This window comes from Acanthaster planci, linkage group LG05 (genome assembly GCF_054643075.1).
Source record: "Acanthaster planci isolate LZ-2023a linkage group LG05, COTS_SCS, whole genome shotgun sequence".
Lineage (NCBI taxonomy): Eukaryota > Metazoa > Echinodermata > Asteroidea > Valvatida > Acanthasteridae > Acanthaster > Acanthaster planci.
The window spans coordinates 14,893,095-14,919,007 of NC_141781.1; the positions used below are offsets into that span (position 1 = coordinate 14,893,095).

General features: G+C 38.7%; 1 protein-coding gene and 1 long non-coding RNA gene across 2 annotated transcripts; one reads left to right on the forward strand and one right to left on the reverse strand.

The window, feature by feature from the left end:
- Nucleotides 1–3,947: 3,947 nt before the first annotated feature.
- On the reverse strand, nt 3,948–6,311 carry LOC147799099 (uncharacterized). Its single transcript, XR_015425260.1, has 2 exons — nt 5,874–6,311; nt 3,948–5,279 (listed from the first exon to the last, which is right to left on the reverse strand). It is a non-coding gene; the product is annotated as an uncharacterized LOC147799099 (long non-coding RNA).
- Nucleotides 6,312–7,339: 1,028 nt separating this feature from the next.
- On the forward strand, nt 7,340–25,172 carry LOC110977306 (transmembrane 6 superfamily member 1-like). Its single transcript, XM_022231292.2, has 8 exons — nt 7,340–7,759; nt 10,675–10,772; nt 14,131–14,234; nt 16,703–16,892; nt 18,186–18,284; nt 19,524–19,616; nt 21,110–21,229; nt 22,583–25,172. Exons 1-8 carry the CDS (start codon nt 7,567–7,569, stop codon nt 22,763–22,765), a joined length of 1,080 nt encoding a protein of 359 aa, XP_022086984.1. The 5' UTR covers nt 7,340–7,566; the 3' UTR covers nt 22,766–25,172.
- The last annotated feature ends 741 nt before the right edge of the window (nt 25,173–25,913 follow it).

The window sequence follows — 25,913 nt, forward strand, 5'->3', positions numbered from 1 at the left end:
AACTTTTGATACAAAAGTACCCTTGAAAAGAGGAAAGATTTAATCATCACGATGGAGACATAGCATGTGAAAAACCAACTGAGTGGTCAAAATCTAACTGAAAGATGATTCAGTTTTGTATTCCGTGTAACAAGCAGGTATCTTCCTGACTTTCTGTTTAGATCGTGTTGTGCAAGGCCTCAACCTTGCCCAATACTCTATACCTGCATAACTTGACCATACTTGTTAGTCTTTGGACCTGATGTGGTTTGTGCTATTACGCTACGGGTTAACACTGGCAGGATTGTGGCTAGCGGCATTCGGTTATCCCCACCCCTTTCATGCTTTTTATTCCACGAGGGATGTTTTCTTCCACGGAAGCAGATGATGCCCACACAAGATCAATCATCTTATGACGGCCGAGAGCGCTGCTAATGCACAGAGCCCATTGTTGAGGCTCATGTGCATAATGCGCAGGCGGCTGTTGCTTTAAGGTTTGAAGATTTACTGTCCTGTTGCTCACAGTGCTGCAAGGAGACCCCCTTTTATACCTTCTGAATGGTTGTTTACAAACAGAAATGCAACACGCCTATATCTCCACACAGAAAGCTGGTCCATGCACTGATAGCTCATAAAAAGTGGATCGCTAAGCTCTCGGATATTGTGTAAAAAGACTAGTCATTCCGAAGCTGATACAGGGAAGGAGGCAACAGAGGCCATGCCCCCAAGAGCCCTTTTTTTTTGGGGGGGGGCTACTTCATTTCCCTTCTTTAAACAACCAAACAAACAAACAAACAACCCCAACAACCCAACAAACAACCACCCCAACAACCCAACAAACAAACAACCAAACGTGTAAAAGCCTTAAGATTCCACTTCCTAGTAAGGCCATAAATGATGCTTGAAAAAGCCCCCCCCCCTTTAAAATTTGGTTCTGGATGCATCCTTGCAACTATTTGTATAGTTTCGACATTCTGGGAATTGGTAGTTTTGTAGCAATTTTTCTGTGTTGATATGACTGAGAAACAGTCCCATTCGCCAAAACAATTTTTTTCTCTCTCTCTGAAAGCAAGAAAAAAAAAAAGCACGGAAAAGGCCTGCTAATTTCCTAGATGGTAAACCACGCGCAGAACCACATTATATATAAGGAAGATAAAGTTACCTCTTATTGTCAAAATTCTGACATCGGGAGGTACAACTTCCCATACGGCCGGTCCCCTCCCACTGTCCCAGAGTCCGTCGCTCATAAACTGCAGAAAAACAATGATTCCTAGAACGGCACCGCGAATTTGTTATCTCTCTCTCTCTTTTTCCCAAACGTTGAGGTGTATAAACCATGGCTATAATCGTGGTTCTAGAGTAAAACCCTACATTTCAACAAAGGAAGCTTCCACGAGGCGTGAAGACTGTTCTCTCAAGAAAAGTAATGAACCATTTTCCTACTGTAAAGTGCTGCCAGACCTAAGTGGAAATCGTGGCTAAATACATGGATGGAGGGCGCTGTCGAAGCGGGACGGTTTTTTTTTTTTAACGTACCACATATTTGCTATGGGTGCAAATAAAACTGTCTGATTGGGCCAAGTTTACGTTAAGTCATGCATGATTCGAGAGAGAGTTTTGACCCAGAAGCTAGCCGTCAGATGTACTTGTGTTGTACGCGCTGTACTCTACACTCCACATTGCTTGAGCTCAAGTGCAACGTACGCGTACAGAGCCCGAAAGATGACCCGTGATGGCGCGCTTCCAGAAACCTTGGATAAGAAAAATAACCTGCAAAGATTGAAAAATGTGTAATATTTTACTTCTTAACAATTCCAACACAGAAATGGGGCTTTGGAAAATATTTGCTAGGATATCAATTTATAGGAACTGAAATCACCTGATCTAAAGGAGAAATATCCTGCCAAAAATTGACCCAAACAATTCACTTCCGAAAATCTAATATGCACGAAGAATTAACAGTGCAATGCGGCAGTCTCGTACGCAGATGAACATTTACAGTTTGAAATTTTGTGGAAGTCTGTAACTAAAAACCGGAATAAAAGCAGAGCAAAATATTTGACAGATTCTAAAACATATATGGTAATAAACTTAAAGCAGTATTGTACTTTTACGAAAAATTCTAACACTTTATTTAACCTTTGCTGACAACAATCGGATGATGGTCAGCTCAACGGAATCTGGAACCCATCGACTGCAGGTAGTCTTTGCATCGTTGTACAATCTCGTTTTCACGGAAGCACGTACGGCGAGTGAAAACGTGCGTACGATATCGTCGGACTGAAAGGTCATTAATGAAATTCATGTTTTACCCATCTCCAGGTGACTTTTCCTTAATATTATTTGAGGAAGACAAAGATAAAATTCCAACACAAGCGTTTCATGGGGTGGTTTGAATAAGGAATTATTCTTCCAAAAATTATCGAACGTGATAGGACAGCCTAACGTAAAATCCCCATGAAACCGCGCGAGGGTTCCGGAATTCCGGAAGCTCGTTGCGTGACCTTTTACTTTCAGGCTCTATTGCACGGTGTTAAGAATTAGTCGCAAGTTTATGCTTGAAGTATGTTAATTTTTGTCTGTGTGATTATTGTACGTGTATATGAATGTCGACTCGAAAATCTAGCTCTGTGCGGAATGACGCTTGCGCAATGAATCACAGAAAGAAGTGCAAACTGTAGCTGCACATCGATCGCCTACAATAGCCCTAAGCCTACTGGTACATGTACATGATGTACATGCATGTACAGGGCAAAAAGAAAGGCACACAATTCCCCTAATAACAAGGGACTACAGCAGGGCTCAGTTCTTTTTCCGCTAATTATTAATTTCAAGTGGGCTACGCGTGTGTGTTAAAAATATGAAAATTGTTGGCCTTTGTAGTTTATCTAAAAGTGGACAACCCAAGTTTAAGATGGAACAAAATTTAGCCGTTATGTTGCAATCGACGGAATTTCATTTAATGAACAAGGTGTAACATGAGGGGTATATGGCTGTGATCATTCAATATAAGCACAGAGGAACTTGAAGACATTGTTCAAGACACAGTTAAAAATTCCACAACTACGACGACAATCAGAAGCTGATCCAGGATTTTCCGGGGAGGGGGGTGGGCTGATTCCAGATATTCGGGGGGGGGGAGGGGCGTGTGAACGAAAGCAGCAATAGTAAAATCATTTAAGTTTGACTAAAATGCCCGAGAGCCCTTGCGTACGGCATAGGATCCGGGGCATTTTTGGATTCTAGGCCGCTCTGTTGTGCAATTTCAGGCAGTATGACTCTTCTTTTTCTTCTCCACCCCCATCTTTTGTTTTTAATTAGTTTATTTATTTATTTATTCATTCATTTGGGGGGTGGAAAGGGGGGGCGTGCCCCCCAAGCCCCCTGGAGTCGCCCGATAATGGGCCTAAATGCCAGTGTGGGCACAGAAGACTTCATCACTACATGCACGACCTTCACGAAGCCGACAAAGTTCCAGTTCTCGCTGAAGTAAACCCATCCATGCATGTGCGAGCATGTGGCGGTATACATTTACAGAATACATAGTACACGTACACAATCATGCAAGCACACCGTCAACGCGCGAAATAGAGGTGCCGATTTTGTATCTTTTGACCTTTGAACTTCATGTATGACCATTTTGTGCACAACTCTATGGGACCATAGCGAATATGTGGTACGGAAGAAAAAATCGCCCCCAGGCTACGCCCTTGCAATTTTCAAAATTGTTCTATTGTGAACAGTTTTCATTAGATAAATAATGGTGTTGTGGGAATTATAGTAAAATATCTACAGTGACTATGAAAATAAATATTACATTTTTTTATTATTCATATGTTAAAGCCTGTTCTAAAAACAGGGAAAACATAAGCTATTATCTGGTAAAAAGTCATTTGTCATGAACACACCGTACATTAAATTAGATTTTATGTCAATGCACTTAGTTTTAGTGACGAGTGTTTATTTAAAAAAAAATAAAGCAAAGTGTTTTAATTTCAAAGACCTGTGGATTCAAGGTTGTCAATTCATAAAATAAATTAATGAGAAGTTAGTTTCTGGAGAAAGCTGTCAGGGGTCTTCTTTCAAAGCATTTGAGCTAGCTGAAAAAATGTGATTGATAAATAAATTTTCATGCAAGTTAACCTGCATCTACAAGTGCTTTAAAAATGATAATAAAACACGAGTAAAAAATACTGTACTTGGCGAGTAACTATACACTCTGCAAGTTTTGTCTTAGGTTCAGTTACTTGCAGTAAAATGTCAAAGCAGATATTCAAAAATAATAAACCATTTCAAAATCTGTATTATGCGACTTGCAACAATGATCAATCATGCAACAATACAAAACAAAATTAATTCAAACATTTAAAAAGGTTGAAACTCAAACAAAAATCTATCATTTTACAACAATTCTAATATATACTAGTGCCACTACTTTTTAAAGTTTGTAGGTCATATTACTGCATACAAGCTGTTTCAACAAATTGGGACAACTGAATTCTGTTCTTACATATATGGATTCTTACATACCTAGTTATAAAATAAATGCTTCCATGACTCTTTATTTTAATGATTTTTTTCAAAATGTTCACACCATAATGTTGCATTATCTTTGCAAGAAACTTAGTATCTGAACTGTCATATCTGTGATTTTAAAGATTTTCAAAGGATATACAGGTAGTAATTCCCTACTGATGAAATGCGTATATGTAACACAGCTAACAATTTTCATGGACGTTATGTATAAACAGATCTATAACCCGCCATTAATATGAAGAATGAGTACAAACTACCTATACTTGCAAGCTATTGCCAATTATCCGTATGTATTTTTTGAAAGTGATCTTTCACAAATACGAAAGGTCCAGATAATATGTTGCAAAAACTATTAAACAACACATTGGATGTTTCTTGCATAACAATGGGAAATGTATTTCATAATTCTGGGGTTTTTGATGAAAATGCTGGGTTAAGTTTTATGATCCTGCAATCAAACATGCCTTTGAGTGGAAACTGAATGGAATGATTCAGAAATTATCCAGGTACATGTATTTCAATACTACTATAACACATAAAATGACACATAATGTACAAGAAGCACATTATCTCAGTCTCTGAATTGTGGGATGTCAGCGGCAGCCTGACGCTCAGTGTCACAACTGCTGTACATCATTTCCCCGTGCAAGGTGGTGCGTGCAGGTGTTGCAAGGTCAGTTCAGTCTTTGGTCAAGCACATCTTAACATGCACATCGGGCAGTCGCACATCCAGTCAGCCAGGCAGTCGCACATCCAGTCGGTATCTGAAAAAAAAAAAAACAGACTAAAAGAAGAGTTAGTAACAAGACAACAATTTTAGGGGAATGACAAACAAAACATGCACATACACGAACCTGTCACAAAACATTGTGTTTTTATTATTTCATGCGAATGCCTCAACATTTTCACTGTTATCTTTGGCTCTTAGAATATTTATTGCTTTGAAGGCAATGAAATTTTGCGGAAGCAAATGGAAAAGGCTTGGTTACGATGTGAATTATTCTTATGGAATCTCGTGATGTGAAACATAGATTACAAGAGAATGACGTGCGCACGACTTTGTGAATGTAATTTCGCCCTTGACATTGAACATTATAATGGCATATAAATTCGAAAACAATGACTTCCCACTGGAATTGGTGGAAGTTTAAGAAATGCTTTTCTTACAATGGAAGAACAAATCGTTGGCGTGCGATTTTTTTTTCTGGGTTTGATTTGGCGCATCTTACTGTATTAGTAATGACGGCAAGTTTCTGACTTTCTGATTCCCCCGAATCCCTAAAAGCCGTAGCACATCCTCAGAGTGAACATATCTGTTATCTGTAACACGTTTTGGGAAAGGTGATAGATTTTCTCACCTGCACCGATTCTCCATCTATACACACATCCACGAGCCTTGAACATCACGACCAGCAGCACGCAGGTTCAAATCACGACTGCTGAGCCTCCTGTTGTTTTGTTTTAATGGTACTTTCAGCTACTCGGGCTATTTGCACCAATATCTATACGTTTATTCATATCAGTATCATATTACGGAGTTAGGAAGAAGGTCCAGTTTTCGAGGCAGGAGGAAACTGGAGTACCCGGGGAAAACCTACGAGAGCAAGTATGGACTGGAAACCAAATGCACTAAGCTTGGTTAGCCTGCATTACGAGGTGCGCAGTTTTAACACAATGCACGGCAGGCCTGTGCACGACCACCTGTTCAGCGTATTCATGCAGATACTTTAAATTTCGCGCATTGTGCCGTTTGATACATGTAGACAGTTTACTTTTGACTGCAAGTTAGGCCTGTATACGAGAGATACGATGCCCCGGAGTTAGCCTACTACCTTCTCGATCGCCCGTGGGGGGGAGGTTCTGATAGGAATTTGTCCAGAGCAAATTTTCTCCCATAACAATGCTGTTGCATTTTTTTCTTATCCCGGAACATGGAAAGTTGTTACGAAGGGAAGCCTTTTTTTCGACATTTGCTAGACAGATGTACATTTATAGTTGAGCATTTAAAGAAATAGTCATTCGATATTCGTATGTACATGTATACGCCCTATATATGATAGAGTAAGGAAGACGCAGGTGACGTGACTGCAGCCTTCCTGGAATAAAACAGCGAAAAGTGCGGTTTCAGTATCATGATTTGTTCTGAATTTGGTGCTGTGATGAAATATGTTGTAATTGAAAGCGCCAGTATCTCACGAATGGTGTTACTGACTTTCTGTGGGGGAGGGAGGATAAGCAATTTTTACAGATTAAAAAGTGTACTCTTTTCTTAATAACCCCCCGGCCCTGGACGCACTAGGATACGCAGTACGTTTTTGTTGCTAAAAGTGCAGAAGATCTTATCAACGTTAATCTCCCAGATGTTAAAAAGACGGCTTCACCCCCAGCAGATAATAGGACCTAATATCGTTCACATCCAAGCTTCTGTTCAAAGCTTCTGCACGCGTTACATTCTGCAAAGCATCTAAGAATTTAGATCCCTGGCCATGCAAACTCCCAGCTCAGATAATACCAGTGTCCCCTATCGTGGCGATTTGCTTTCGGTTTTTAGGCTAGTAATTTCATTTTTATGAAAATACTGCATGAAACTAAACAGCATCGGAGGACAGTATAAAATTGAAATGAAAATGTTAAAGTTCCTTTTTTTCATTCAACAGGCTCCGCAGTAAATGTAAAATGACGCAGCGACAAACAAGACCGACTAACGACTTGATTTCAAGTCTAAAAAGCACCAGGGGTGTTTTGTCCTTATGAGTCCGGTAGAGGGCGCTATTTAAGATTGGACCTTGGCGCGGCGGAGCGGGACAGTACCATTTATGTCTGTGGACAGTACCGGCAAGTCTCCAGTGGGAAAACGCTAAGTTTATTAATCGCGGTCCCATCCCAGTCGTGTTCCCAGAACACACATTTATTGCGTGCATGCGCCGTGAATTCTGCATCGCGTATCGATCTGTGACAACTTTCAAGCGTCGTTCTCGGACACCTTCTCAGTTTTTGCACTTTTCCCCTCCGTTACAGAGCTTCAATTCCTCATAAGCGCTTTAGATCACAATGGCTACAGCAACTGGCATTTTTCTGCTGTCTCTGACTGCGATTCCCGTGAGTTACACGCTGAACACGGTGCAGACATTCTCCCAAGACCACCGGGCGGTGTTTGCCGTAGCCTGCCTGGTTATACCGCTAGTTGTGTTCCTGGCGTATCTCATCAGCCGCAGGGCAAAGCCCAGAGATTGGTTCTTCTATGGTGGGTATCTGTTCCTTGCTCTGTGGTAGGGGTGCAGACCACTAATTCAAGTGAGAATTTCTGGCCAGCTCATTAGCATTAAAAGTGCCCCCCACAGTATTTTTTTTTAAAAGAGATTGTTTGACCCCCAAAATGGTGAGATTGTGTAAATTGCTGCCAGGATGAACTCCCTGGGTCTTTGAGCTTTCATATGAGAGCAGAATGGCTAAAAACTACCATTAAAAAAATGGTCCTAAGCACCTGAGAAAGTTGAGGGTTGATCTTGACACTTGAAAAATGGCTGCAATTAGACTTGGGAAAAATCACTTTTTGGGGTGTGGTTTTGTTTTGTGGGAATAATTAAAAATTTAATTGGTTAACCCACAAAAAATTTAAAAGAAATTGAAAGATTAGGGACTAGACAATAATTTTATTCGTGTTTCTGAAATCTCAGGGATGTTGGCGTGCATGTTATTCGGTCCTGTACGGTGCTGATTTTGCACTGTTTTCAGTGGGGCTTGAATTAGTGGACTGTACCCGTAGAGTATTTTTTGTGTATGAAATTGATTAGTAAGGTGAAATAAATGGTGTTTGTTGACAACGTATTGCAGAATACCACCTGAATACCCCACCTCTCCAAATTTCTCTCTTTAATTAATTTGAAATGAAACATCTTTCCGGCTTTGGAGTCCAAATACAGTTTCTCAAAGCCCACACAGTCAATACATCGGGAAGTATCGTGTGATACATGGCATATTCTTCGAAAAATTGACCAAAATGCAAATCCATGTCATTTTTCAAATTCTAAAAGACTAACTTTGGTAATAGAAAACTCAAAATAGGCCCTCGCACCTTCAGATTTGTAAAATTTTTTGGAAAATATTATGTGGGGATGGTTAGGTAGACTGTGTACATTTGGTGGACTGTTGGCTGGCTACATGTACTACCAGTGCAAATCGAACGGAGTTGAACTCGTTTACATTTGAAGTCTGAACGTTTATGCCAGATGACTTGATTTCAGAACTTCCCTCAACAGCAAAGAAAATTCAGTACATTTTTCAACAGATGCATTTAAAGCCCCACAGAAAAAGAATACCAGTATATGTACCAGATCTCATACCTTTCACCCACCAAAAATAATATTTAAGTTTGGCTATATATAGATACATGTATATAATGAGTACAACATGTTCATTGTGAATGTCATATTTGATGGAATGTTGACGTTACTGCACTGTGTCTAGTGCATTATGTTTGTTTGAATATTTGTTTTTGTTGTGACCTGGGAAATCAGGTGAGAAAGTGTAATTTTTTCCTAGAAAGTTACATTTTCTTACCTTGAAAAATTCCCCTCCCGAAAAAGGGGGTAGGGTCTATACCTATTGAAGAGAACTTGTGAGGGGGGTACTGGTTTGTACTAACAAGCCTGAATGAAAAAGGAAGGGATATCCTGTTATGAACAAATTATACCAACAAAAGTTTATTCAACACAAACAGCACACTTAATAGTACAGACTTAATTAAAGTCCATTTCGGACTTCTATTTAAAGGCCTAGGGATGGTCAAGGCATACTCTACATGCGGTTTGAAACCAACATAATGCTATGGAGTTCTAAAAATCCCTGGTGAGTGACGTCTATCAAGAAATAATTGTCAAGGACCATAACTTTTGTGTTTTTGTCACATATTGCTCCAAAAGTGTAGCCCTTAGTGGTGCAACATGCATGTACATGTAATGTACTCAGGAAGGGTGATTGCTACAGTTGGAACCTGATCAATAGCCTCATATTCTGGAGAAATCAAGTTTTTGACTCACCAAGTTGAAGTTTCACAAAATGTAAATCTACTTTTATTTGGTCAGTGGTGGATCCAGTGTGGTTATCAATTTTTTTGTTTTTTTCAGAGCAATAAAGAAATAACATATACACCCACTCCTGGCTCTGAGATATATGTAGCGTACATCCCAGTCCCCAGTGGCACAACCATCTAAATAGCATAGAAGGACACTGTCTACATGTAGAGTACGCATGGTCACATGTGGAAAGCTTTCTTTCATATTGAAATGGTCGGTCATCCTGTAAAAAAAGCAAAGAAGAACAAAAAAGACTGAGTAACATGCCTCGGGGAAAACAGGATGCCTTAACTCCCAGATCTGCCTTGAAGTATTGGAGACAGTATTTTGGAGTTGAAATGAGGCATTAGAAGAATGAGTACATGTACAATGTAGATGGGAAATGGGTGGTACTACTGAATGGTCATGTGAACAGGGTAAACAAAACACTATTGAATTATTTGATACGATAACTTGTGCATCAACTGACATTAAATACTGAAAAACATGAGCAGGGGTATGTATTTTTGTGGGCAAATAATATGTGCTTGCCTAACAAAATCATCTTTTTGGTAGAGCATTTTCCCAAATTGTTTGACATGTTAGTGTGTCCAGTCGAAGCAAAGAAACTCCGTACATATCTCATGATTGTACATGAGGCATGTATATTCTTCTCATTCAGTTTGAAGTAAATCAAAGTTTGAACTGACAACTATGTAAAAAAATTGGCTTTTTTATTGCTTGGTATTAAGTCTCAAGTAAGTGTGGCATACATGTTTTTGTTGATCACCCCAGCCCACTAACAATACCACTGCAGCAAAGACATGTAAGTACACAAGTTTTGGTAAGCAGACCTTAATTTGAGGAGGGCGCTCCTATTTCTTTTACATTCAAGCTAACAAATTGCCTTCATTTTTATACAAGTTCAGCAACGGTATTGAAATATCACCTTTTATGCATCTACTGGTGTGTTTTTGTGTACCGCCTCTCACCAGAAAGGTGCTTATGGAGCATATTACGAATGAAAAAAAAAGCCCCATTAACTTGCCCCGTGAGGAGCTGATGTCTAGCTTGGTGTTAATGGGGTTGTCAATTCTTCCCACAGTGTTTTCATTGTTTGCATGGACTAGTGTGATCGATATCATACTCGCCCTGTCTGCTGATGGAATCATCGCCAACTTCATTGACTTCTACCTAAAGGAGGTAAAGTAACGAAAGAAATGGAAAACCCTAAAGGTTTCAATAATTTGGTTGTAATGAGTGAAGTGTAAATCAGTGGTGTTAAATATGGTTTGAAAGAAAATATGGTTTGAGAAAAATGTGTCCATTTCAAAGGTCCAGCCAGACAGAGGCTGTATGATCTACCTGTGGCAGATGGTAAAGACAGGGTTTCCATCATCATGGAAAATCCTGGCAAAAGTCATAGGATTTCATTTTAGTTCCAAGACCTGGAAAAGCCATGGAAATTTGGAAAATTACAAAGGCCAATTTATTTTCAGTTTTAGACTCAGAATATTGATAAATTTAAAAAGATGAGGGTGCATCCTGAGCAAGGGTAGGTCTAGTGAAAGCCTAACCTGCTATGCTGCTCACCCCTGGCCACCTCCCCCCCCCCAAAAAAAGAGAAAGACACAAGAAGCCTTAAAAGCTTTCTTTTTTGAAAAATGATAAACAAAAGGCAAAATTTTGGTCAATATAAATTCCCTTCAAAAAGCATGTAAAAAGCCCAGAAATGTAGCCTCACCCTGCAGACAGGACCACAACAGTTATGTGAAATTTTTTTGAAATGTTGGGCCCCCGAAAACATGTTGAATATGAAAATTTGGCTCTTCAGTTCATGTAGATCTGTGTTTGACCCCGAGCTGCACAAGAATCTACAGATGTGAAAAATCATTAGCTTACAAGCTAGTAAAAGAAAATTTGTTTTGCATGCCCCGATTGGGTTTAGCTAATAGTAATTGAGTAGTGCTTTTGTTTGAGATCTCCAGGCTTTGATGTGATGTTAACATCTGCCACAAAGAACAAGAATCAGAGGTTGATGCTTGGACTTTTGTGATTGTGTTTTTTTTCAGCTACTGGCAGAATTTGCAGCTATGTTGCGCATATATGCTGTAATTCAAACCAAAACTAATAACAACTGCATTACTCAAACTGGAGATTCATTTTGCTCCAAGATCTGACTCGCTTTTGATACATTTGATATTATTCCCTTTATCAAGATTTTTGATATTTAGATATTAAAAGTTTGATGTCGGCGATATCAGTGTCAAAATTATATCGGAATAATCAAGTTATATTGATACAGTGTTGGACCCTAGATTATGTTGTGTGTACTAAAAATGTCATCCATTGTAATCATTACAAATTGGGCACAGCCAAACCTAATTCCTTTGCTGTTCATTGTGTCAATTTTGAAGTGTATTTACATTATATTTGATGGATTTTGCACAGCTATTCTTTCATTTTTCCTGAGTTCTATTTCCTTCAGGGTAGGCAATTTAAATCACCTTAATTTGAAATCACTCACTGTATATTAAATATTCTATTTATGACAAGGGAGTTGGCTCACAGACAAACCTGTTGTGACAAGACTACTTTTTGCACACATTAGAGTAAGGTAAAATACCAGCATTTTGCACACGTCCACATAAATCATGAACATATGGTACATGTACCTGTATTTATTTTACATTTTTCCACTCACTGGTTATCAGGTTTGAGTTCCTTATAGGCAAACTCCTGTGGTCTGTGTTAAAATCTAGAGTCCAGTTTCAAACCTGGTACTTTACCCTTGATACATGTACATGTATCTATGCACATGTACGGTATCTCTGAAGGAACTGTCTTCTGTGTGGGTACAAGAAGGTGCCTACAGCATGCATTTCACCTTGACTTAGCCCCTATTTTAATGTGGTTTGGGATTTTAATCAAATTATGGTACTTGCTTGAAATTTCCTAATTTAAAGACAAATTTGTTTAATTTTGGAACAAAAGAATTAAATAGAGGAAAATTAACGGGCATGCAGAGAAATTTGCTTGCTTTCAAATTACTCCAACTGTCCTATTCGAATCCAACAATTTGCTTTAAGTAAAAAAAGTGAGGACATCTGATATTAATTTTGTTTTAATCAAAAACTTTGCAAACCCTGATATCCTTCATGTAAAAAACCACCAAAAAACATGTAAGTTCAGACATGCAGTAACTGGAGTTTTATTTTTGTGGATTTCACAGTTTTTTTCATAGTGCTGTTATAATACATGTACCTATAAATGTGTTGTGTTTTTACATATTGCTGATAAATGAAGTACTTCATCTCATGATAATTATTGCACAATTTACAATCCTTATTTGGATCAGAGTCACCTTCCCCCTTTGAAGAACTTGGATAGCATTTTTTGTCAAAGCGCTGACATACTGTCTACTACATGTATATAGCATTATTTGTTGTTCATTCCAACAGCTGTGTAAGGTGTCCAGATTTCATGAATAGTTTCAAAATTGTCCAGCAAAGGACTTTTGTCCACCTGATACCAGTCCCTTTATCAGATCTGTAACCTATTACCATTGTTTGTTTGTGCAATCAGGGGTTGTTCCCTGGCATTAATAATTAACTGCACAAAGCATTGCTCAGCCAGTGTATGGTCAGAACTCCACTGCAGGCACTGGTGGTTTGATGGAAATAGGCATAGGTCTGAAGAGCAGAAAAATATGTAAAACAAACTCTGAGTAGCTCCAGGCACTTTTAACTTAAAAAATTCTCCCCAAAAGAAAAAACTACAGACGTGTTTTAAATTACACTTAATTCTTGCAGGGAGAGGGTTTGATTGGTAGTTTAATACAGTAAGTCTGTTCGTCTTTACTTCTGTGACTTCCTCCCTAATTTTGGAATAGCAATTAGCATGTAGATTGATATTGATCATGGCTGACAGCGCCAAAGTTTGTTGCATTTGTTGTTGGCTGCTGATTGCTCCCACGAAGGGTTCATTTCAAAGTCATTGGGTTTATCCGTTCATATTCAGTAAAAGAGTAGGACATAATCTTGGAATGTCTACAATATAATGCTGGTTTGTATAAAAAGTCAATCTTCCACTAGCCAATTCAATCCTGCACCACAATAATCCATGGTTTATCTAACCCCCAGGATTTAAGCACGGTTATGTCACACATGATCCAGTCAGTGCAAGCTCCAGTCTGGAGTTGCACTCAGCACAAAATTGACACGTTGAATTTGAGCCGGCCTCCATTTTCCATTAAGGTAGTTTTATCATACCTTCAACAGTTAATATAGAACACAAGAACCCATTTAAGGGATGCCTTCAAGCAAACACAGACATATACCATGGACCCCTGTACTACAGTGGTCAGGGTCCTCAAAATCTGTTGATTATTTAAAGGAGATTTCACCCTCCTCCAATCTTACAAGTGCACAGAAATTAATGGGTTCATCTTCATGAACCTTGCGTCTGGACAAGAATTGTTGCCAACTCACTTAGACTACAGGTGTATTAATTTTTTAAGATTCTGTTTATAATCTCTTGGCTGGTGTCTGTGTACTTGCAGGGTGAGCCCTACCTGAACACAGCTTATGGCATGATGATCAACTATTGGGATGGTACCGGTCATTACTTCATGTACATCATGATGATAACTGCTATAGCCTGGAAGTAAGTTAATGAACAAGGGTAAATGTGATTGATTAAACCCAGCCTCATGCTGTAGGAATGCTGAGTACTCGTCTTGGGTCCAAGACGAGTACTCATACATAGAAGATATGCATGTTGTGTATGCAATTATTGTGGCATATGATTTAGGTGATTGATTGCAACAGCGCCCTCTTTTTATGGGTACCAGCTGGTCCGCGCTAGTGATTCGTCTAGTAATTGTTCATGTCACGGATAGTGATTCGTTGTGTGATGGTTTGTGTTGCTGAATAAACTACAGGAAGGTTTTGGAACCAAGACGAGGTGAGTACCTGTATGTCATTTTCTTCTGATCTTCAGGGCCGTTTTCCAGTACTCAACTTCGTCTCCGCCTCAGGCTTCGTTCCCAAAACCCATCCCCAATTGTGGGCCTGAAGCGTTTAAATCAAATTGGATTACTGTAGGTTTTGGCTCTCTTGCATCTTATTTGATGTTTTGTGGCACTATTAGACTAATTACTGCATTTACACCTTCAAAGTCAGCTAGTTAAAAAACAGTTGAAGCGTGAGACGAAGCCGAAGTTGAGTATTGGAAACGGCCTGGGTTACAACTTCAGTTCATTTCTTGGTGCTCAATTGACCGGTGTGCGCATTTTCAGCAGTTGTTTGCCTCAGTGGAACATTGTAATTGTGCATACATTTCCTGAAGCAAAACCTGTCATTAGATACAAAGACCATTCCTACGTGAACATGTATGTCTGTAGTGTGTTAGTAAAGATCTTTAGGCTCACAAGTTACATGTATGAACATTTTCATGCTATTCTTTTATCATTACAGCTTACGTGTCATTGCTTTGTATTCCACAGCTTAAGTTGATCTTGAAAGTTAAACTTGCCATTACTGCACATGTAGATTCAGATGTTCTTTGTTAATTAGAAATACATACGTTTAAGTATATATAATTGTTTCATTTCCTCCTTATCAACTTGAATCGATCACCATGGAAATAGGAAATGGTTAAAGATTGAAGTAAGATTTTGTACATTGCATTTTCAGCAGAACTTTTAATAATTCTACATAGAGAAAAATTTTATCACATCAAAGTAACAAAGAATCACTAGTTAATGAAAGCACTAAACTGTATTCTGTAGATAGTGTTGATGTGACACTTTAATTATTCATTACTACATGTAGAATTCGTTGATAATGATAGGAAATCTGTAAATGATGACCCAATAACGGACATTGTGATGGTCTGTATGCGTACCTTCACTCCCCTGTGGAAGCCGTCCAGCTCCAGTCCCAGAACAATGCACATCACGCGCCGTCTTGTGATGGGGCGTGTAAAGTTGCTATGCCATGCTACACACTGTATTTACTATTTCTTATGGATTTTCTTGTATGTAAATGTTCTGATCAAATATTTTGTTCTTTGTTCTTAGTAAAAACAAGCTACATGTACATGTAACTAGTATAAATAGGTGACCTTGGATGAGTTGGACCTCTGTCTAGAATAAATCAGTAACACCGTGTGATCATCCCTTTAATTTACGTTTACTTTGCATCAGACCGTGGAGGTTCCTACCTCCATCATCTGACAGACGAATCCACCACAGTATTACAGATATTGTCATCTTGAAAAAGAGAATGGATCATGAATTGTAGATAAGTGCAGTGAATGTACCAGCCAGCAAGTACACATATCATTAACATTGAACTTACAGTGTCCGGTACCTGTAAGATTCTTATAATCTACACTGATGTTGATCAAGGGATTATTCCAATGAGCTGCGGTGGCCAGTCATCCATGTTATTAAAAGAGTAATGAACATTTATAGCTCATTATGCTATACTTTGCAAGTGATCTTCAATGCATTCTGTGGTTGGTCAGGGTTCAGAAGAAAAAATTTATGTGTCTTGACTGAAAAATCATTTGAGTCATACCTGGATAAAATTTCTACTTCATATGGGTATATTTTGTGTTGCACGGCAACAAACCATCAGGTCATGTGTTTTTGACAGAAGTGCATTGTAATAAAGCTGTCAATTAAATCTCTGGAAATAATCAGCAGTTGATCAAAACTACAGCAGTTATGGCATGCAGTGCCTAATCCAGCCAATATTATGGCACTGACAATCACCTAATTTCCTTGCTTTCAACATTCTTATGATATTCTAAGCAGCACTACAACGAGAAAGATCAGATTCAAAGGCAGAATTTGTGAAAATGGTGAAGAAACAGCTGCAAATAGGGGGTGTTGATAGTTGTCAATCTAGCATAATCCTTCATAACCTATTGGTGCAAGTTGGAAAATCTTGGAGGTTAAACTAGTATAACTTTTGTATTTCAAAAAGATTCAAGAGTAAATGTTCCATGGCTCGAGCTTGTGATAAAGGCATTGATTAATTTGAACTTTTCTGTGAGCACCCTTGTGAATCATTTGAAAGAGGAAGTGAAACATTGATGTGATTGTTCTTTTTTTTTGACAACAGTGAAAATTATCGTGAGGTTGGTCTCTACTGGGTGGGGTCCATCATGAATAGCATTATTGTCTTCATGCCAGGTAACATCTTGGGCAAGTTTGGTTCTGAGGTCAGATCGTCGTACTTCCTGAATATACCCTATGTCTTCCTACCAGTGTATGCTGGGTACCGGTTTCTACATGAGAGAAAACCAACAAAGGTAGAATTTAAGCTGTTATTTTCCTCCAAGAATCTTTGACAGTTGCAGTATAATTAGATACTGTACCATGCCTTTAATGGCTTACAATAATGATTATAATTAACACTTTGTAGTCATCATTTGACCATAGAGGAAGGACACAGAAGGAGTTTGAACTGCCCGGGCTGTAACATTTGGCCAATAACCACTTTCTGGCATGCCTGGTATATCCATAGCCAGAGCGCGGCGAATGCTTGCTATGCTCCATCCGTTTCACAACCACGAAACCCCTTTGTACCCTATGATTGCCGCCGCAATTTATCGATGGCAATCTGCATCCTTAACACTTTGTGTACTTAGGTATAGGAAATTGAATATTCATACATTTGTTGGTGCTTGGTGTGATCTGCTGACAAAATCAAATTTAATGCTTCAGCAGTTACTTGCATTATGCTGTGTGCCCTAAATCTATATGTGCAGTCATTGCCCTTAATGAGCTCTTTCTTCTGGACTTGTTATGGGAATAAATATCCCGGTTGTTTACAAGGTTTTGTGGTTTGTTTGAATCATTAATATTATGGAATTTGTACAACAGCGTATTTTATGCGATTTCATGATCACTCCCTGTGATGAAATAGCGCATTTTGTTCCTCATGAACAAAGCTTTCCAGTTGTAGTGAACATTTTGTTGGCCAGTCTTAGACAAATTCATACCTAGTCTTTGAACACTGATGTATTGGACGGAGGAGAATAAAATTACAAACTTTGCATGGATAATGGAACAGTATGTTCAAATTTAAAAAGTTTATTTATGATGGCTAAAGTAGGTCTAATATCAGGGATTTTTCTCTCTCGATTTCCTGGTCAACGCGATAATTTGTGTTTAATTGCAAGCAAAAAACTACATGTACAAGTATTGCTGGGATATTAATCAGGCATGTTGGAATGTTTTCTATTATTCATCTGACTCGGCGGCGACCATCATTGAACACTTTTGAAGTACCTGAGTTGCAACTCCTTCTGTGTCCTTTCTCTGTGATTAGACTGCTCTTGATCTCAAAAATACTTATTTAACTCCTGGCAGGGGCTGAAAATTTGTGACTAAGTGTCATGTCTGTTTACTTTGTTTGGGTAATTCATTGAAAATGTTTAGAGAGTTGTATTTAAAAGCACTGTCTTAAGTTTTCAAGAAAACATTGGCATCCTAAAAGTACTGGTAGTTACCAACTTATGGCCCACGACAGAACCTTGATCATTATTTTCCTTTCAGTGTACGTGTGAAGTTTGCTTCATTGACAATTTCCACCTCCACAGGGGTCTGTCAAACCAAGCAGTATCTTATCTCGACCTGTGGATCTTGTCTTTGTAGTCTACCTCATCGGGGCAACTTTATTAGCCTTCGTCCGCTTCTTGGTAAGTGCCTCTACACACAGGACACTTTCCAAGTAACTACTTCATGCCAGATGATACAAAGACACGTGGCCATTTCTGTGTCTGTAACATGGAGGACGTAGAATCATGTTCTCTGGCAAATTTTGTTTGCGGTAGTGGGGGACATCTGCACTCGTCTCCCCGCAATTGAGTGATTCCCACTGACTTTGTGAAATTCACAGAAGCATAGACTAGTCCATGGTGACTGAGTATGTGGGGGCCTTCAAGCTCCTGTATTCCGTGGCTGGGCATTGTAACAAATTGCTCCAACTTGTTTCCAATGATGCAGTAAAAAATGTCAAAAATGTCAAAAATCTTGACCAATGACCATGACCACTGAGGGTCAGCATTTGTAAAGCCCAATGTTATAAATGACTGTTGTGATGTCTTATCGTTTAAAAAGTCAGTATTTCAGCAGAAAAATAATACCGCATCTAGGACAAGTTTTCTTTGGTATAAATACTGTCCTGAAGTGGTGAACAGTTGACCACTCAGCAAACCTTTTGCAAGTTTAATTTGAATAAAATTTGGTTAACTGAGTTACGTGATTGCACATAAACAACAATTCGAATTCTCCAGACTAAAGACACTGTTGCTAAACCTTGTTTTTCGGGGCAAGCTTTTGCATAGTGACCACCATCTCTGGAATGGACTGGTACCTTTGTGCCCTTCTTATCCGTTGAAAACAGTGCATTGATGCAAGGTGTCTCTTATGTAACCATGCACAAACTTTAAAAGAAGTTCTCTACATGTATATTCATTTTAAATAAATACCAAGTGTATATGAAAGGATAAAAAACATACCCAGTGCTCCCTTGCAATCAGCGTGGTATATACATGTACATGTATATGAGTTACAAGAGTTGTAGAAAAGCTGTGCTTTCTGCTGAGCATGAACTGCTGACTGTTGCCTGTTGAGTCAAGACGACAAAAAAGGGCAGACTGTCCGAAGACGGCTCATCAATATTCACAAGTCTCTACATGTACATACAGGATTTCTTCTGTCCTCAAGTATTAGATCCTGTCAAGATGTGAACATACCCACCATCTTTTTCTTAGTTTTCCTGTTTCAAATTTGTCTGCTGGCAAAAAAAAACAGTTAAGCCAGGCTCCATTTGAATCGTCCATTTAAACTAAAAATTGAACAAAATGTTGAAAGCTCATCGTTTGAGTTTGGATTTTTTAATTTCATATTTGGTATGTGTTTACATTGTGTCTCAGGCTGCGTTAGATAGCCCCTTCCCCTTTGCACAGATGTACCTGAAGGATTACGAGCCCTACCTACACGATCCAGTGTCCTACCCCAAACTACAGGTAAAGAGAAAGATCACTTGAAACACATACAGTGGTTGTAGGGACATTATACACCTGTCTTTTCACCTATTTTGTGAGGGCCAGAACGCTACTTGGACAGTTTTTTGTCCCCACAACTTGATCCTGAATTTCCTAACAAAATTTTCTTCTTAACCGGGGGAAGGCCTACCCAGGAAAGCCTGTGCAATCTTGACCATTTCGTACAGTATAAAAATATTGGGTGGTACAGAGTGGCATGGGAGGTGTATTATTGCAGCGTAAAATCCGGACATTTTCTATTTTTTTCACGAGGCGAAACTGCCCAGATTATACTGAGCAATAAAATTCCCCCATTTTACAATTTAAGCCACTCAATATTTTATTTATGTAACTGACAGAGAGATTCAAGTCCTTTACATCAATTAAGTCCTTTATAATTGGTGTCCAAAATGAACGTGAACATAAGCATGTCTGTCTGCCATGATTGTGTGTGCTTGTCAAGCTGTATAAATCAGGTCACAACCTTCTCCCGGGGTTTGGTCTGCGGCACTCTGCTGATCAAAGTTAGTAAGGGTCAACTGTTCAAAAGCCATGGGAACAAGGATGATCCTAATGGTTGAATAGTAAGTCCCAGTCACCATGGGCGAATGGGACTTTTGAATGGCTGCAATAATGAATGTCATGTAATGTTAGTTTCCTCCAATCAAATCATAAGGATCTGTGTCAGTTACATTAATTAACAAAAGAAGAATATTTTTGACTGCAGTTGTAAGAATACTTTAATGAGTTGGCAGGCACAATGTCCTGTTCCGCACGTCGAGGCTCAGCAACATGGAGTATGCAGCGTGTCACTAAGTGAAATCAGTTTTGCAATTGCATGAATAGGAAGCATTCAATGTTTTAAACAATGCCTGAAGAAATCTTCATTAGACATGCACTTTGACCTGCTCATTCTGACTGAATTCACAAGACTTTCGTCCATGTGTATGTTCCCCATTTGTTTATCCATACACACAATTTTGCTTGGCTCTATCACACAATTCTTGTGGCATGTTTGCATAGACCTCGCACTGAGATGAATAATTCATATCATTCAGCACTTCACCAATCAGATGAAGGGGATTTAATCAGTCATTGAGTGATACACACTTTTTATCATCTGAGTATATTTACAAAGGTACTTTTCAGAACTGCACATACATGTAGCCTCACAACAAAGATATCACAGCCACCTTTAATACGTGTGCAACCTTACCTGCTCTCCCCTTACATTTTTTTTTAATAGTTAGCCTTCCAAAGCATAAAAAATCTTCCCTTGTTGAGGAAACCAATGGCACGTTCCTATTACTTGAACTTTCAATGGGCATCAAGCCTTGTGTGAACAAGTAGCATCGGAGCTGTTCATTCCTCAAACCTGCAATTTCCCCCGAAACCTCCAATTTGAATTTGAAAGCTTCGGAAGAATTGGTACTAATCGCCCTGTTATTTTCAATTCCATTTTTATCTGAACACAGATGCTGACATTCTGGTTTTACTATGTTCCATACTATGCTGCCACCATCTGGGCCCTGCTTTATCCTGGGGCATCCTGGGTGTCAGACTGGGCAATAATACATGCAGGTGCATCTGCGCAGGTACTGGTTTTGTTAAGCTTTCCTTCATTTGGTATTAAGACTGGTGCAGGAACCTGTAAATTTGTTTCGTATGTTTGGATACAGTGGTGCTGCTTGACAGTTTTGTTGGTAGGGACCAGAATTCTCCAGGAGACCACATGAACCCACACTTGTGGTCGAATTTGCTTAATACTAAAAATCTTTTCCACAGCGCAGTCCTGGCAAGGTATAACATTAACAACCAAATTTGGTTGGAGTGCTAGCTTGTTGTGAAGCCAGATGGGCCATACATTTTTGTGCATGGACCCTTTTATTTCTATATTTTGGGCATGAAAATGTATGAGTGCTGAGCAGGGTTCTATTAATAAACTTTTCAGTATGTCTAAAGATGTGCGTGAGATGCACAGCTTGACAGCATTGGGCCTGTATCCAGGTTTTGGGGCCACAAGATGCAAAATTTGAATTCTTCTTACAATATGTGACCCACCATCCCCAAACCAGGCTGAAGTAGGTAATTTCAAAACCCTATAATAGTGGAATCTCCACTGTTCAGATTTTCATGGGAGTCTTACAGCTATCACTACCCATAAGAAGCTTACTGCAGACAGAATTTCAATTTCACATGGATCACTTTAAAGTGTAAAAAAACCTGAAGGAGATGAATTGTCCAACAACACAAATACTGATTTCAGCCTGGTTTGGGGATGGAGGGTCACATATGGCATTGCGCATCTCTTTATTCAAAACCTATTTTTAAAATGGTGGGGGTGGGAGGATCCTTATGCTAGTTTCGCTGGTACTTGTACATTCGATTCGTTTAAACAAAAGTAATTCAAATGTAATATAGACTCCTATATAGAGCAGCCATGTGATCACTATACATGTAGGTTAAGTCTAATTCCAAGGGTCTTCCCTGGAATGCTTGTCTGGGGTTTTCATTCATGTGTATAACTGAACACTTCTTCATTGTCCTTTCCCCCAAGGTCCCCAGGGGTAAAAGTTCATTTGAAACTGAGAGGGCGACCCTGGTTAGATTAAAAAAAAAAATACAGGGCTGATTTTTTGATATGGCCCCATTCATAAATACCATTTGAGTCAGAAAGTCAAAGTTTTTAATTCTACTTCTTAAAAAAAAACCAAAGACTCTAGCCATGTTATGGTATGCTCCTGTTATGAACAGTTGTAAACAATCTGCTTATATGGAGAAGGGCACATGCTTGGCCCTGTGCGGTGTGAGGTGGTGCTCAGCCAGCCAGTGCTTTATCAACTGTGTAAGACCAGCCATGTGACAGGCTTTTAACCAGTAGGAATGGCTAAACTGTTTTAGGTATTGATGTGACATAAATTATTATGTTTTCTGTTTCTACACTGTAGGCTCAGGTTTCTCACATTGGTGGTTCCCTTCACTCCAACACTCCCTACATCTACCGGGTCCCTGCAGAGGGGCGGACAGTCTTCCTGATCATAAATGTGACACTATTGGTTGTTCCACAGCTGTTGGCATGGCGATGCTACTCAGTAGCCACTGGAAAAGCCTCAGACAGCAAAGATGATTAGCATGAGCAGTTTGATGCTCATGAGTGTGTTTATGAAACGACAGAATGTGGAATAATGATTGATTTTTTGTGTAAATCTTGATGTATTCCGATTTTTAGAGTGATCTTTAAAGCATATTTTCTAATTTCAAATTGAGATGTTTGTACTTGAAAAGCTCTTTGTCGGGCTTGGTTTATACTGAACCATTAGTTTTTAAGATTGATTTCTGTGTTTTTGTTCACAGGAGTTATAATCCTCCAAAGAATATTGATTGTCCAGAAAAAATGTTGATGTATTCTTAACATTATTCAATTATCATAAGAATCACTCTGAACCAAATCAAAAATTAAAGATAACACTTATGCATTACCTATTTTGACTGTAGGGCCTGAATATTTGTGAGATAGTTGAAATTGTGCTTTCATTACAGCAAATTACGCAGTTCCTGACTAAATCCCTGTCATTTGATTGGAGGTCGCCAAGCACATGGCATTTATTTACTCGGTATATTCAATAGTACATCTGTTAAGTGTACGTATTAAATATACTATTGCGTTGCCTGCATGTTGTAGGCTCAGATATGGCTCTTCGCACAGGCAAAGAACACTGCACCATGTGATGTGCTGGTAAGGGACAGTTGCAGCTCTTCACAGACGAAATTTCAGTCACAGATCAGAATGCAAACACTCTGTGTTGCACCAAGCTGAGAAAGTAAAATGTCAACTTGTGATTCAAGGATGTAGTCAGGCATTGCATAAGACATTAGGAATGTTTTACATTCGTGGAATGGGAAGAATTTCATTTGGTTTCATCTTGTGGAATGGAACATTCAATTTGACACCTCAAGAAACTGTGTAATTTGAATAATATCTCTCTGTTTTAGTTGAATAGTCATAAAATTTAAAACCCAGCTCACAGGAGGGTCCAATTTCAAAGAGCTGTTTAACAGTTAGAAGAAAAGTCGTGCTTACTGTAGTAGGTAAATTTGTTAACTGTAAGCACTATTTCATGGCAGTTTTGACTTGGTTGTGGTTATGATTGCATGTGCATCAGTGCTGCATTTGAGTCCATCACAAGTCCCTGTAAGTTCATCACAAGTCATTTAGTCTTAAGCAAGTTCACAAGCCATTCAAATGAGCTGTGACAAAAGCATTGTGTTGTTATTGTTCACCCTTTTACTTATGGCTGGCCTTGTGAAAGGACTTGAGAACGGACTTGTGATGGACTCAAATACAACACTGATGTGCATAGAGATTTCCATTTTTGCCTCCAAGGAGCTGTGCTTTCTGCTTATGACTTCCATGAAATATTTGGAGCCCATGTTAGTGTAAAATCATTTGCTTTAGCAAGTTAGCAGCACCATGAACTTGACCCTGCTCACATTATGTCATCAAATATGGCGTCTGTCTCTTCCAGTTCTGGGCCAATTTACATAATATCTTCTAAAAACTCAAATGTTATTTGAATAAGTTGAAATAATGACTCTTCTCTCAGATCAAAGCATGGGTTGATGATGATTTGTATTAAAATAAGTGAAAATTTAGAGTTTCCAGCTGAATTTATTTATAAGTTATATTCTAAAATCCAGCATTTTTAATTGTTGCATGAGTTAATGTAGCCACACGATTTACCTCTAAATTTATGAGAATTTTGTCAAATGATTTACACCAGTGGAAAAAAGAGCTTTGACACAAGATGCTGCATTTTGTTTGAAATGGTTTCTCTGAAACTTTCTGGTGTGTCTAGTTCTCTTTTCAATTAAAGTTTGAGTGACTATGAAATGGCCACCACTCGTTCAGTACAGCATTTGCTTAGGCTGTGTCCGAAGCACTTGGCTGTTGCTTGACGTTATAGACAAAGTTTAGGATGGTGTCTGCAGCCGGTACTCATAGAGTGGTGTGTAAGTTTAAGCCACAGCTAATTAATTTGGACATGACCTTACTCGAGGTCAGAAATACGTAGGACCTCTTCTGTCAAAGCTTGGCTTCAAGTCTGACTGTGGCCGAGCAGTTGTTTATGGGCCTTGCATGTTTGGACCAAATGAAAAGTCTTCCATCTATGGGTTGCTTATGTTCCCATAGCAACTCTCTTATGCTTACTGTGCTAGTAAAAAAAAATGTGCTCCCTAAAAAAGGGAAAAGAGGAGAGAAAAGAGGAGAGAAAAAGAATGGTGTTTGTTTTTAACTAAAAGCCATTGTTTCTGGGTGGTGACACATTGCCAATATTAAATCTTTTAATATTTTCAGGAGTTATATAAGGAATTTTAACTTTTAAACAAAATTGTGTGGAATATTTTACTCTTTTTCAGGCAAACAGTGGACACAGAAATTTTCCAGGATTTCAAAAGTGTGCTAATATGTTTCCCATAGTCACTTGACATGGGTTACCACATTTACATTACTAATGAATAAAACATTTTATCATGACAGATATGCTTCTGTTTTTTCTCTGATCAGTTTTATGTCAGTCTCCAGTTTGCTAACAAAATTGTGATTGCCTTGAAGGGTAACTGCCAGCATTTTCTTTTAATACAAACCTTCAAAGTGCACTTTTTTTGGCTCAGTTAACTTTATTGTCAACTTTTGTTTCACTATTTCAAAGGGTATTTTGCTGCCTTTTCGGTGTTATGTCAATGAGATTTTCATAAGCAAAAATGTGATGTCATTTCAGGAAGAAAGTCTAAAATTAATGTTACATAGGTTTGTATACAAATGGTCATGCATTTTTGTAGATTTTGATGGGCTATTATTTTTTACAGGAATAAGGGAGCACCAATACTTTTCTCAAATGTTATCAGCAAGGAAGTTCTGAGTTCACGATTTGAATAGAAAAAAACCTATGCAATGAAATGCTATGTCTTCCCTAGATGACATCCCAGCAACAGGGCCTTCAGTTGTCTAAGATACCATGGATAATTTTAAGTTTAAAACTGTGTACTTTTCAGTGCATTTAAGCAAATGGGAGTGTAATTGAAAAAGAGTACCAAGTTGTAGAAAAATATTGCGTTTAGGGAAAATTAATTTCTGCTACCCTTTTAAGGATGTGATAGAGTTTTGTTTCCTACACAATGCATGAAAGTAGAAAAGTAAAGTAACACTTGATTTATTCCAAACTACTTCTTGTTAAAGTAAAAATTTAAGCAAACGCCAGAAAACTATCCCCTTTTTAA

Excerpts from the sequence above, each read along its gene's own strand:
- LOC110977306 (XM_022231292.2), top strand. The coding sequence starts at position 7,567 with ATGGCTACAGCAACTGGCATTTTTCTGCTGTCTCTGACTGCGATTCCC. Across the intron at positions 14,235-16,702 it reads ATAACTGCTATAGCCTGGAA|TGAAAATTATCGTGAGGTTG; the intron begins GTAAGTTAATGA and ends TTTTGACAACAG. Across the intron at positions 16,893-18,185 it reads ATGAGAGAAAACCAACAAAG|GGGTCTGTCAAACCAAGCAG; the intron begins GTAGAATTTAAG and ends CCACCTCCACAG.